Source organism: Rana temporaria, chromosome 5, assembly GCF_905171775.1.
Source record: "Rana temporaria chromosome 5, aRanTem1.1, whole genome shotgun sequence".
Classification (NCBI taxonomy): Eukaryota; Metazoa; Chordata; class Amphibia; order Anura; family Ranidae; genus Rana; species Rana temporaria.
In genome coordinates, this window is record NC_053493.1 from 407802078 (window position 1) to 407816697 (window position 14620).

Consider the following 14620-nt stretch of genomic DNA (forward strand, 5'->3'; position numbering starts at 1 on the left):
TACTCAATATGTCACACAAGTCTCATGAAAATGGAAACAAATATATACAGGGTGGGCCATTTATATGGGAATGGGAATGGTTGGTGATATTAACTTCCTGTTTGTGGCACATTAGTATATGTGAGGGGGGAAACTTTTCAAGATAGATGGTGGCCATTTTGAATTCGGCCATTTTGAATCCAAGTTTTGTTTTTTTCAATAGGAAGACGGTCATGTGACACATCAAACCTATTGGGAATTCCACAAGAAAAACAATGGTGTGCTTGGTTTTAACGTAACTTTATTCTTTCATGAGTTATTAACAAGTTTCTGACCACTTATAAAATGTGTTCAATGTGCTCTCCAGTGACATGCGGCGAGTGCTACGCTGTGGGCTCTTGCTGAATGAAGCTAGGACAGCCACTGATGTTTCTTCATTAGACCCCTTTCACACTGGATATGCCTATGGCGGAGCGGTAAAATCGAGGTAAAATCGTGGTAAAATAGCTGTGTTTTACCGCGATTTTAACACTTCGCTATAGGCGTATCCAGTGTGAAAGGGGTCTAATGAAGAAACATCAGTGGCTGTCCTAGCTTCATTTAGCAAGAGCTCACAGTGTAGCACTCGCCGCATGTCACTTGGAGAGCACATTGAACACATTTTATAAGTGGTCAGAAACTTGTTAATAACTCATGAAAGAATAAAGTTACCGTACGTTAAAACCGAGCACACCATTGTTTTTCTTGTGAAATTCCCAATAGGTTTGATGTGTCAAATGACCCTCTTCCTATTGAAAAAACAAAAGTTGGATTCAAAATGGCCGACTTCAAAATGGCCGCCATGGTCACCGCCCATCTTGAAAAGTTTCCCCCCTCACATATACTAATGTGCCACAAACAGGAAGTTAATATCACCAACCATTCCCATTTTATTAAGGTGTATCCATATAAATGGCCCACCCTGTATATAGATCATAAGAGCCCATTCACACAGGGGCAACACGACTTCCAGCACGACTTTGGGAGGCAACTTGGACACAACTTGAGTATGAATCAGGCAACTTACAAGGCAACTTCAAGTCGCCTCCAGGACAGGAGGCTTTCCAGTGGCCAATCAAACAACAATCAGCTCTGTGGGAGGGAGGGGTTTCCCTGAGAAATGTATGTTATCTTCCTGTATTGTTGCTTCAGTTAAGACAGTGATCCGACTTCCATTGAAATCAATGGGTACAAGTTGCCTAGAAGTCGGATTGAAGTGGTACAGGAACCTTTTCTGAAGTCGGAGCGACTTCAGTAGTGTACAAAAGACGGCTCCCATTCACTTCCATTCATTTTCTTGACCGCGCGACTTGGGGCAATATGGGGCGACTTGAAGTCAGATCCCAGGTTGCCTCCCAAGCGTGAACCGGCTCTAAAAGTCCCATTATGATAATAAAGTGCTTGTGCTCAATAGACATCTCCTATAAAGTTGTGCTCAGACTGGGTGCCCCACATAGATGGGTGCCTCACCCCTGGGAGTTGACCACCTATCGCTAGTATGGTCTCTCAGGCATGTGGGGATACCCCGATAGAAATCCTTTGGATGGTGTCTTTATGATGACATATTCCTCATAGGGATGGATAGGAATGACAAAAATGGGAAAATCCTCATTGCGCAATGCCGTTTTGAAAAAAAATATTTGATCCACAATAAAAATAGTTACACATACATTTGAAAGTGCCCAATAGTCCTGGCACCTGGTGTATATAGCAGGTGATTTATATGGGTAATCGGCCCTTAACCACTTAAGGACCGCCTAACGCCGATATACGTCGGCAGAATGGCACGGCTGGGCACAGGCACGTACAGGTACGTTGTCCTTAAAGTGCCCAGCTTTGGGTGCCCAGTGCGAAGCTCTGTGACCGCGTGCCCAAACCGAAGCTCCGTGACCGCGCGCCCGCGGGACCCGATAGCCGCCGGTGTCCTGCGATTGGGTCACAGGAGCTGAAGAACGGGGAGAGGTGAGTGTAAACAAACCTTCCCCGTGCTTCTCTGTGGCAGTGTCACTAATCGTTTGTTCCCTGTTATAGGGAAGGTCGATCAGTGACGTCACACGTCCAGCCCCACCCCCCTACAGTAACAATCACTCCCTTAAGGCACACTTAACCCCTTAGCGCCCCCTAGTGGTTAACCCCTTCACTTCCAAAAATGTGTCAAAAGTGTCCGATGTGTCCCTCCCTCGGTCAATCGTTTACCAGCTCTGCACTTACTGAGGGCAGTGCTTCCTCCGGGCGGCTTGTCCTCCTCCTGGCTTTTCACTGCGGCTTCCCCAGTGTCTCCTCCCCATCTTCCTCGGCTGCCAATAGGATCACTTTTCCTCTCAGACAATTTGGTGATGGGTCTCACGAACTGCATTGTGATTGGCCGGGAGGAGAATCAGGAAGACAATAGCAAATATTAATTTGCTATTGTCACACAACTGTGCCTCGAGCCCACCCTTTTTTGAAGCCTATGAGAGCCTCTGGCTCTAATCATGCGCTTCTAAAAAATAAAACAAAACAAAAGAAAAAAAACATTGGAATACATGTGTCCAGTGCCCCGCATGTAGATTAGGGGGCCAGACGCATGGATTAGGGGGGGGGGGGTGGCGTCCATTCGCCCTGCATTACGGGCCACCACTGAATGAAGGAATAAAGGGTGGAAAATAAATAAAGAAGAATGAAAAAAGAGGAATGATGGAAGGAAGGTAAAGGCAATGAAGGGGGGAAGGTAAAAAAGGAGGCGGAGTGAAAAAAGGAAAGGTGATTGAAGAAGGAAAGGAAGAGAGGAAGAGGAGTAAAGGAAGGAGGTTAGAAGGGAGAAGAATAAAAAAGGAAGAAATGAAGATGAATGAAAGATGGAAAGAGTACTGAAGGAAAAAGGAAAGGAAGGAAGAAAGGTAAGAAGAAAGGGAGGAATGAATGAAAAAAGGAAGTTAATGAAGGAGGAGTATGAGGTAAGGGTGGAAGCAAGGGGAATGAAGGAAGAAGAGGGGGATGAAGGAAGGGAGGGTGGAAGAAAGAGAAATGGAGGAAAGAAAACAGGAACGAAGGAAGGAAGGAAGGTAAGAAGGCAAAAGAAGGAAGACAAGGGGAATGAAAGAGAAAGGAAGGAAGACAGGTAGGGAGGAGGAGTAATGAAAAAAATGTAAGAAGAAGAAAGAATATATAGGAATAAAGGAAAGGGGCAAATAAAGGATTGGAAGGGAGGAAGAGGAATGAAGGAAGCCAAGAACGAAGGGAGATGAATGAATGAAGAATGGATTGGAAGCAAATTAAGGAATTGGAATGAAGGAAGGAAGGAAAGTAGGGGAATAAAAGGAATGAAGGAAGGAAAAGGGAAGGAAGGAACAAGGGTAGGGAGGAAGAGTAACACAGCAAGTTAAGAAGGAAGAAGAAGATGGAAGAAGAAGAAAAAAGGAAAGAATGGAGAGGAATAAAGGAAAGGGGTGAATGAAGGATGAGGAATGGGAGGGGGGATGAAGGAAGAAGAATGAAGGAAGCCAAGAAGTAAGGGAGAGGAATGAATGAATAATGTAAGTGAATGAAGGAAGGAAAGAGGAATAAAGGAAGGAAAGTAGGGCAATAAAGATGAATGAAGGAAGGAAAGAGGAAGGAAGGAAGAAGGGTAGGGAGGGAGAGTAACAAAGAAAGGTAAGAAGGGAGTAAAAGATAGAAGAAGAAAGTAAAGAATGGAGAGGAATAAAGGAAAGGGGTGAATGAAGGATGGGGAATGAAGGAAGAAGAATGAAGGAAGCCAAGAAGAAAGGGAGAGGAATGAGTGAATAATGTAAGTGAATGAAGGAAGGAAAGGGGAATAGATGAAGGAAGGAAAGGGGAATCAAGTAAGGAAGGTAAGGGTATAAGGAAGGAAGGAAGGAAAGTAGGGAAATAAATAGGAATGAAGGAAAGAAAGCAGGAAAGGAGGACATGAGTAAAGAAAGGATGGTAAGAATTACCGTAAGAGGAAATGAAAGAAAATACTGATTGTTTTGAAGACATTTAAATAAATATTCTTCCCTTTAGTTTTTTTATTTAAAATGCACAAATCATACAGGCACTAGTGTGTCATCCCCAGAGCAGATCAATGTTTTATCTGATCTAAGGATCCTGTTTGCTGGGCACCTCCTCTACCTATAACAGATATGTGACCATCACTATTAACAGGGTGACCTCCATCCTCCCAGACCTTTGTATGGGGCGAGGCCGCCTCAGTGTGTCACCACCAATGGCTTCCGTTTTGGTTACAATGACGTCAGTTGCAGATGACTCAGCGGAGAGGTTATGGCACCTTCCAGCCTCCGACAGATGTCGATGACACAATTACGTACACGGAGGAAACATTTAATAAATACTTCAAAGTCTACATACTAATAATTACATTTGCAGGCAATTCTTGTCAATATTAATATATACATTTCTCAGGAAATGCTGCAATACAAAGTAATTGTATTTTATTGAAAACCAGAAAAAGTATTTCATATCTATAAGGATTAAAAATAGTAAATTTCCCAAAGGTGTTTTAGATTGTTATTATTCACTATTTAAAACAAGACAAAATATAATATATTCTACTAAGAAAATAAAAATTTTGAAGACTCAGTCTACATAAATTACATCATTTTCATAAAACGTTTCATATATAAGGGGTTTTTGACAAAATACTCTGAATGTAAAATGATTTAGTGTGTACTCTTCGGGGGGTCCGGTGTCCTCTTCGGCGGGTCCGGTGTCCTCTTCGGCGGGTCCGGTGTCCTCTTCGGCGGGTCCGGCGTCCTCGCGTCCTTCCCGCCACGAGTTTGAATACTGCGCCGGCATATACCGAGCGCAGTACACTCGTGAATCTTCAGTCAGGCTCGGCAACTGTCGCGCTGACGTCCTGTACGTACAGGACGTCAGTGCGAGAGGCGCCGAGTCTGCCCGAAGATTCACGAGTGTACTACGCTCGGTATATGCCGGCGCAGTATTCAAACTCGTGGCGGGAAAGCGGGTATCGGCGTATATCGCGCACCCACGATTTTGCCCTGATTTTCAGGGCAAAATAGTGCGCGGTATACGCCGATAAATACAGTATACTGATGACAGGCAAATCTAGCTCTATATTTAGAAGCTCACCCCGTCATTCTTCTCGCTCATCATCACTAAACCCACCCCATCAGTCTCCTTCTGCATCAATAATGACTTACTAACTGAAATATCAGTATGGATGTCACATAATTTTCTAAAATTCAATCTTTTGAAAACTGAGCTCATAATAGTTCCTCTCCCAATGCCCCCTTCCCTAATGTTTCCATCAAGATCAATAGCACAACTATTAGTCCTCATAGCAGGGTGTTGGACCCAGGGTGTAATCCTGGACCCATTTTTTAAGCCCTATATACAATCACTGTCCAAATCTTGACACCTTCTTATGATTAATGAGAAGATGTCCAGTATTCTTTATGACTCCTACGCCATGTTCCCCAAGGTTTGGGGCCCGTGGTGGTCCTACGCTCCTCCCACTCTGCATCCGATAAGTTTGGGCCTCGCCAATTGACTCCCTCTTCCCTCCCGACCTGGGGGTACCCTACCCTTCCCTTGTCTTTTCCCTAGCCAAACTTCCTGCTCAATGTCCCCGTTTTTCCTTTATTTTTTCTTCTTTTCCATGGTGTCCCCTGTAATGGGAGTCCCTTCTGGGCATAGGATGACTGAGAAATGATATCTCAGATTACATGAGATGGGACATTAATGATAATCCATGTATTGCAGGATAACTTGAAATATTACAAGTTGTTCTGAACTCAACAGGTTAATTGAAAGATGTTAATTCCCTCCAACTCCCTGGCTGTAGTGATGAAAGCTATGATTGCATTCTGTTGTGCTAATTAGGTCTGCTCCTAAGACATTCCATTGTGTGATGCTAATGACACTGTTTGTGTGAAAAGTCTATTGATGATACTATGTGATAGGAATAGCAGGTGAGAGTCATAACATCTGACTTCTCAGGTGTAGTAATTAGGTCATGTTAATTATGTCAGAACAGTGCCGAAAAGTCTGTGGAATGTGTATGAAGTTCATTTTGTGATGCGGTGGGTGGAGTGTGTCTTTGTTCCTTTGATTAACTGTAACATGCTTGTACTGTATATAAGAAAGCTAAGATACCATTAAAAGCATTCTTACATTTTTAAACCAGAGAACAGAGCGTATGTCTTGTTTATTCTGGGGAAATCCATATGGATCGTGTCTGCTGGATTGTCGGACTGTCGGATAAGCTGTCTTGGGTTGGAGGAATGGAAGATCGTGAACGGTGGTAACGCCTGACCGTTACATCCCCCCTTCACTACCTAACCCCCCCTCCCTACAATTTTTTTTTCTCTTCTTCCTCTCTTTCTTATTTGTTTTTCTCCTGTTTTTTTTCATTTGTGTGTCTTTTTATTTGTGTTTTCTGTTTGTATGTCCTCGAATTTAGCTTTGGTTTTCTAATTTTTGTGGATTCCTCCTCGATTAAATTTTTGAGCTATCAAGCTCAGTTACCCAGTGTTGATCCCTGGGCCTTGGCCGGAGGATCGTTGATGTTCTACAATTCCCACTATCACATTTGCTTCTAATGTGCATTATTAAGCTGTGTCGTGTTATGCTTATTTGTTTACATCCCCTGCGTGGGATTATTATGATCGTTTTTCACTTCTTCAAAAAATCTCGATAAAAAAGATTGTACCAAATCTTGACACCTTCACCTCCTTAACATTTCTAAAATGTGCCCCTTCTTAGATAATAGTCTGATAAATATTCCTATCGCACACGTTCCTGGCAGATATGGCTCATAAAATGGTAGGTGCTGCAACGATTACCAGTTGGGTCCTGGAAACATCAAACAAGCAAACATATTTGCCAGTACACCATGGATCGTCAACTTCCGTCCAAAAGTTTTAATGAAAGAGATGACATCACAAAGGAAAGTGCAAAGTTTTGGAGCCGCGCAGGGCCCCTTCGTCAGGCATGTTATGATGATCATCACATGTCTGGTGTCTGAGGAAGGGGCCCTGCACAGTTTCGAAACTTTGCACTTTCCTTTGTGATGTGATCTCTTTCATTAAAACTTTTGGACGAAAGTTATCGATCCATGGTGTGCTGGCAAAAATGTACCCTTCTTAGATAATGACACCACCAAGATACTAATTCACTCCCTTATTATCTATTCCAATTTCAACTTCCACCTCGTTGGCCTACCTTTACACAGACATGTGTATGCTGCTGCCAGACTCATCATCCACCTTACCAAACATTGTAAGTTGGATTACATACACTTGGTCTTAAGCCAGTGAAAGGATTGGCAAAGATGGATGTTGGACACTGCGCATCCACCACCCATCCCTGCCAATCCCTCCACTGGCTTCCAAAAACCCAACAAATAAAATTCAAAATACCAATGACAAGATTAAAAAAGCCATCCACAACTCTGTTCAGAGCTATTTCACCAACCTTGTCTCAAAATATCACCCAAGCTGTCCTCTTTGCTCCTCCCAAAACCTCCTACTCGCTAGTTACATAGTTAGTCATGTTGAAAAAAGACACAAGCCCATCTAGTTCAACCATAAGAAAAAAAAAAAAAATATCGTACTATCCCATATACACAATTCTATACCCACAGTCGATCCAGAGGAAAGCAAAAACCCCAGCAAAGCATGATCCATTGGCTACAGCAGGGAAAAAAAATCCTTCCTGATCCACCCGAGAGGCAATCGGATTTTCTCTGGATCAACTTTACCTGTAAGTGTCAGTACCCAGTTACATTATGTACATTTAGGAAAGTATCCAGGCTTTTCTTAAAGCAATCTACTAAGCTGGCCAGAACCACCTCTGTAGGGAGTCTGTTCCACATTTTCACAGCTCTTACAGTGAAGAAAGCTTTCCGTATTTGGAGATGAAATCTCTTTTCCTCTAGACGTAAAGAGTGTCCCCTTGTCCTCAGTGTTGACCGTAAAGTGAATAACTTGACACCAAGTTGACTATATGGACCCCTTATATATTTGTACATGTTGATCATATCTCCTCTTATTCTCCTCTTCACGAGAGTGAATAAATTCAGTTCCTCTAATCTTTCCTCATAGCTGAGCTCCTCCATGCCTCTTATCAGTTTGGTTGCCCTTCTCTGCACTTTCTCCAGTTCCCCGATATCCTTTTTGAGAACTGGTGCCCAAAACTGAACTGCATATTCTCACTAGCTCTCGTCACCTACTCCCATGTTCTCCTCCAGAACTTCTCCAGAGACTCTCCCATCCTCTCGAGCTCCCTACCCCAACCTGTATTTCTATCTTATAGTCTGTCCTCCTGACAGTCTCTTATATCTCTTTGTGGGTCTACTTGGGTTTACTGTAAATACACAATTTCTGCACAGATCCAGGAAATTTAGCATCAAGAGCTTTGGATGTTACTGTATCTCTTATACATCATGGGGAGGTGTGTTCTTTAAATATCCTTTTAAGTGGTTTTAAACCTTCTGAAATTAAAAATTAAAAAAATGCATATGTACAGTAAGCTTCTTTAGTGTGTTGTAGCCTCAATCCAAAGCGCCTAGTGTGATTTCTGTCTGCTCTCTTATTCTTCTGCTATCTGCATTAGCCACTTCTGACAGTCTATGCCAGTGATGGTGAACCTTGGCACCCCAGATGTTTTGGAACTACATTTCCCATGATGCTCATGCACTCTGCAGTGTAGTTGAGCATCATGGGAAATGTAGTTCCAAAACATGTGGAGTGCTGAGGTTTGCCATTACTGGTCTATGCCAACACCACAGAATCTCCAGGGACAGCCCCCCCCACCCTCCAACACAAGGCATGTGATTGGCAGCCTTTAGATCTGCATGTTTCCATATGAAACTGTGTTGAAGGTGGTGCATCCATTCCCTCCACTCAGGTCTCAGAGTACACTCAACTTTTCTCTATGTGTTTGTGCAGCGTTTGACATCAGATCCCCCCACCCCCTGCCTGCTGAGGCTAAGAAATAGCCATTGATTTGTGTGTTTTAGAAGGCTTAAAGGAGAGAGGGCCACCAATAAACATGTACAACTTATGTAGAAGGATTTACAGACCAGTCATTTCAGTGGTATATGCAAGGGTATATACATAAATATATGTATATTGTAAAACCACTTTAAAGGAGAAGTGTACTTAATTGAAAATATCAAAAAAGATTTCAAAGCAGCAAGTATGGTTTGCCTTCTTAGGATTAATAGAAAACAGGACTTACAGACGGTCCGCGGATTCCTCTCGGCCCCTGGTGTCCAGGTGGTCCAGGGTCTCCCTAGTAGAAGGTAACCAAAGACATATTATTCACTTGAATCCAAAAACTAAAACCAGGCATGGCTAGTTTTTGCTTTTATAAAGCAGAAGAGCAGAATACAAAGTCCATTATCACTACAGATTTTAATTGTGCTGCATTACTGCTTGAACCTTGTATAGGAATATACAGCATGGAATATCATCTGGTATGTTTAAAAACTTACATCCTTTCCTGATCCTCCTTCCCGCCCTGGAGGTCCTGGTGTACCGGGCTCCCCCTGGAAAGAAAACAATTATATATTTTCAACCTAAATATATTATATATATATATATATATATATATATATATATATACACACACACACACACACACACAGTATGGCCCAGATTCACAGAGAGCAAGGCGCACATTACGCCGCCGTAGAGCAAACACTGTACGCCACGCCAACGTAGCGCGGAGAGGCAAGCATTGCATTCAGCAAGCCAGTGCTCCCAACGCTGCGCCAGCTTGGCGTGGGTTTCGAAGGCGCACGCCGGCGTAGGTGGAAGTGGGCCTGACCCCATGCAAATGATGGCCCGAGCGCCAGACAGGTACGTATCACGAACTGCGCATGCACCGTGACGTGGACGCATGCACAGCATCCCCCTGCGCCTGCTCACAACCACGCCGGCACAACTGTCTAAGCTACGCCGGATCACCGCGTACGCCGTGAACATATTGTACGCCCAGCCAGACACGCGTCCAACGCACAATACGCCGGCTTGTGTTCCCTGGTGCAGACCTGAGCATGTCTGTTGCCGGTTTGCACCTCATTTATGGGGAATAACTTTACGCCGGACGTACAACTTACGCGCATCTCGCGTAGCATGCGCCGGGCACACGCACGTTCGTGAATCGGCGTATTTCCCTCATTTGCATGTTTGAATGGCTAATCAATGGGAGCAGCACCATGCGCCCAGCCCATATCTGCGCCCATCCTACGCCGACGTGTGCAAGCTACGTCGGCAGGGTGTAGCCTGTTTTTAGGCGCATGTTGGTTCGTGGGTCTGCCGCACACATATGCCGGCGCACATTGGCACTTACGTCGGTGTAAAGTGTTATATGTCGGCGTAAGTGCTTTGTTAATCTGGGCCTATATCTTTAACTAGTTTGGCTCTACAGCGATAATTTTTTTCATCAGCATTTTTGGCTATGAAAGAACAGTATATATTTTCTGAAAGCAGAGGCCTTATAAAAACAATAGTAGTTAAATATTTCTATTACAAATTTATCCGAAGTTACAAATTATCCGTATCTAAACGAATGGAAAGTAACAAATTAATAATAATAATTAATAATAATACAAATGTATTATTATTATTTATTATTATTTTGTTCCGTTCTATTTGTTTAGATGCTGCATCCATTATTTCGGATAATTTGTATCATCAGATAAATTTGTATTTGATACCTTCACTGAGTGAGTGAAAAACTTGTACAGCGCTACAAATGCGAACTGAATCGCCTCAAGGCGCTTGGAACCCATTTCCTTCTATTTAGCCTTCAGAATTCGACAGCCAAATTTGAAATTTGGATTTCGTTCTTTCAAGTTTTTGGATTTTCATTTTTTAGTTTTGGATTTTCTAATTCAGAATTTCAGAATTTCGGACTTTCAAACACATTTTTCGGCAGTGCCCATGTCTACTGTAAATTAATTCTGAACAATCTCAGAAGCATCTCAAATGAATGCCATTGACACAAGCCCATCAACACAGGCCCTCAATGCTCTTCCTACTCTCAGGCCGGGTTCACACTAGCTGTGGCCGCAGTTTACAGCAGGGGGTCTGTTACGTCCCCGTTCTCTGTTTCAGGTGCGAATCAGGTCTGAATTTGAACCTGAAACTGAGCCAAAAATGCACAAAACCCTTTTCCAGTGTGGACTGTGGGCACTAGGGATGAGCTTTGTATTCAAGTCGAACTCATGTTCGACTCAAACATCGTATGTTCGATCGTTCGTCAAAATAGGAACAAAACGGGCCGTTCGCGCCAAATTCGAGTTACGTTTCACAGACTATAATTCACTGCGGCATCGCTGGCTGATGATTGGCCAAGCATGCACTATGACCCGCATGCTTGGCCAATCACAGCGTGCAAAAAATGAAGAGCCATAATTGGCCAAAGCAAGGGTGGCTTTGGCCAATTATGGCACAGGGGGTTTAGTACACGCCCCACACTATAAAAGGCCGCCTGCAGGTCACACTCTCCTGTCATGTGAATTAGATGCGGACTTGGCCTGCTTTTTTCAGTTGAGCTTAAATAATATATACAGTTTTAGGATTTCTTTTAACATAAATAAAACACAATATATATCATAAAACATAATTGAAGCGACTTACCCTGGACCCAGGAAGACCAGTATCACCTCTGTGGCCCTTGAAACCCTGAAAGATAATGTAATTCTCTATTAATGCTTTTTTAGCATACCAGTACATAGAGTGCAGTATGAATTCTCAGCTGAAGACACATGTAGAACAGTAAAGAATGTCCACAGGTTTGCTTTTGATTTTCTAGAGGAGACATTACCATTCACTCCACAGGATAGACCACCTTTTTTTTTCAACCAGGGTGCCCAGGCCCCCCGAGGTGCCTTCAGGTTTCTTCAGGGGTGCTTTGGCAAAATGCTTAACCAGTTGCCGACCGTGTCACGCAGATATATTGCGGCACAATGGTACTAGTGGGCGAAATCCCGTACGGGTACGTCCTACACGTTTTTAGACACCGGAGGGCGTGCCCGCATGGCGGGGTACCCGATGCGTGTGGCCAGCGGGCACAATCGCCGCCGGCCACGCATGCATGACCGCCAGCACAGATCCCTGTGCTATCAGAGGAGAGGGGCTCTATCGTTTCTTCATTTGAAGTAGGAAAATGATAGGGCTTCTCTCCTAGTAACTCACATCCCCACACAGTTAGATCATGCAGAGGGAACATATATTTAACCCCTTGGTCACCCCCCACCCAGTGTTAACTCCTTCCCTGCCAGTGACATTTACACAGTAATCAGTGCATTTTTATAGCATTGATGGCTGCATAAACGGCAATGGTCCCAAAAAAGTGTCAAAAGTCTCCGATCTGTCCGTCGCTTTCTGGGGACAGTCCCCGGACCAAGTCTGTCCCACGGTTTTGTCCCCGGATTGGATTTGAACAGGGGCTGGGGCAGTGACGTCATCGTGGCTCCGGCCAATCACAGCGCCGGTCGCCGCGATACCCAGAAGTCACTCGGGTATCATGGCGGAGGAGAGGAGCAGAGTCGCTTCGGGGGGCTTCGATCTCGGGTAACTAATTCATAATAAGCTAGTATGCTATGCATACTAGCTCATTATGCCTTTCTTTTGCAGTTTTTTTTTTATGTTTTAGAGCACAGGTATCAAACACAAGGCCCGCGGGCCGAATCCGGCCCTCCAGGGCATTTCATGTGGCCCTCGCACCTCTCCTGCAGCTGCAGGAGAGCTCCAGCCCTCCTCTTGTCCTACTTCAGACCCCTACTTTCTGCTTTCAAGCAATGCATCCAGCTTCTTCCCAGCAGCAGCATAAGGAAAGGGGAGTGCTCTGTGATGTAAGGGAGAGTGGAGGACTCAACTTCTGATGGTGGGGGGGGGGGCTCTTGACATCTAATGTGAGGGGAGGGAATGTGCTGGACATCTAATCTTACAGATACAACCGGCCCTTTTGAGGGCAATCATAATGCTGATGCAGCCCACAATGAAATTGAGTTTGACACCCCTGCTTTAGAGGGTTTACTTCCTCTTTAACCGATTGCCGACCAGCCGTCGTTGGCACGGCAGGTTGGCACGGCTGCGCGAATCGCCATACAGTAGGTGAACCCGATTTTGTGTCAATCTCGCTCTCTTTCTCGGCGAGATTGAGCACCTACGAGCCCCATCGCGGGAGCCAGCGCCGAGCTGGCTTGCCGCGATGGAGACAGAGCCGTCATAGAAGCGACGGGAGATCCGACTTGGATTCCCGCCAATTCTACACGTGTGCGGCGTTTGTTATGAATCCTGAGGGGGAAGTCCCCGCCGGATTTTAAATAAAAATCCGGCATGGGTCCCCCCCTCAGGAGCATACCGGGCCCTTAGGTCTGTTATGGGTTGTAAGGAGAGCCCCCCTACGCCGAAAAAAACGGCGTAGGGGGTCCCCCTACAATCCATACCAGACCCGTATCCAAAGCACGCTACCCGGCCAGCCAGGAAGGGAGTGGGGACGAGCGAGCGCCCCCCCCCCTCTCCTGAGCCGTACCAGGCTGCATGCCCTCAACATGGGGGGGTTGGGTGCTCTGGGGCAGGGGGGCGCACTGCGGCCCCCCCACCTCAGAGCACCCTGTCCCCATGTTGATGAGGACAGGGCCCCTTCCCGACAACCCTGGCCGTTGGTTGTCGGGGTATGCGGGCGGGAGGCTTATCGGAATCTGGGAGCCCCCTTTAATAAGGGGGCCCCCAGATACCGGCCCCCCACCCTAAGTGAATGAGTATGGGGTACATCGTACCCCTACCCATTCACCTGCAAGAAAAGTGGTAAAAACACAAATAAACCACACAGGGTATTAAAATATTTTATTTTTCTGCTCCGGAGGCCTCCCCTGTCTTCTTTATTAGCTCTTTTACCAGGGGAGGCTTCTTCTTTGACGTCTTCGGGTGGGTGGGGGCCGCCGTCTGGTTCTCTTCCACCGCCGGGGGGGGGTCGCTTTTAAAAAAGCCCCCACCCCCCGGCGGGTTTCCTCCGGCGTCTTCGGCGGGGCTCTTCTTCTTCCGCTATCCCGACGGGTCTTCTCAACTCTCCGGGGGTCTCCTTCTGTCTTCGCCGCTCTCCGCTCTTGACTCGTCGCACCCCGGTTCTTCGTCTCGCTGTCCGGTGTCTTCTTCCGTGCTGTACGTCTTCTCCTTCCGTGCTGTGATGAGTTCTTCTTCCGCGCTGTGACGTCATGTTCTTCACTTCTCTCCTTCTCCCGGTGTTGACACGTCGCCGGCTCCTCTCTGCAATGACGGGTGCGCGGGTGCATCGGACCTATATAGGCCTCACAGTCCCATCATGCTCTGTACCTACCCATGTGATACCTACCACGTGGGTAGGTATCACATGGGTAGGTACAGAGCATGATGGGACTGTGAGGCCTATATAGGTCCGATGCAAGGCGCGCATCCGTCATTTCAGCGAGGAGGACCGGCGAGTCAACATCGGGAGAAGAAGAGAAGTGAAGAACATGACGTCACAGCACGGAAGAAGAACTCATCACAGCACGGAAGGAGAAGACGTACAGCACGGAAGAAGACACCGGACAGCGAGACGAAGAACCGGGGTGCGCCGAGTCAAGAGCGGAGAGCGGCGA

General features: G+C 45.6%; 1 protein-coding gene across 1 annotated transcript in view; it reads right to left on the reverse strand.

Moving 5' to 3' along the window:
• Positions 1 to 14620, reverse strand: part of COL22A1 (collagen type XXII alpha 1 chain) — a 513833-nt gene that overhangs the window by 38034 nt on the left and 461179 nt on the right. Inside the window, exons 53-55 of the mRNA XM_040355007.1 lie at positions 11634 to 11678; positions 9482 to 9535; positions 9226 to 9279 (exon numbers count right to left, since the gene is read on the reverse strand). Of these exons, the coding sequence (XP_040210941.1) occupies positions 9226 to 9279; positions 9482 to 9535; positions 11634 to 11678 (153 nt within the window). The remainder of the gene's footprint in view (positions 1 to 9225; positions 9280 to 9481; positions 9536 to 11633; positions 11679 to 14620) is intronic.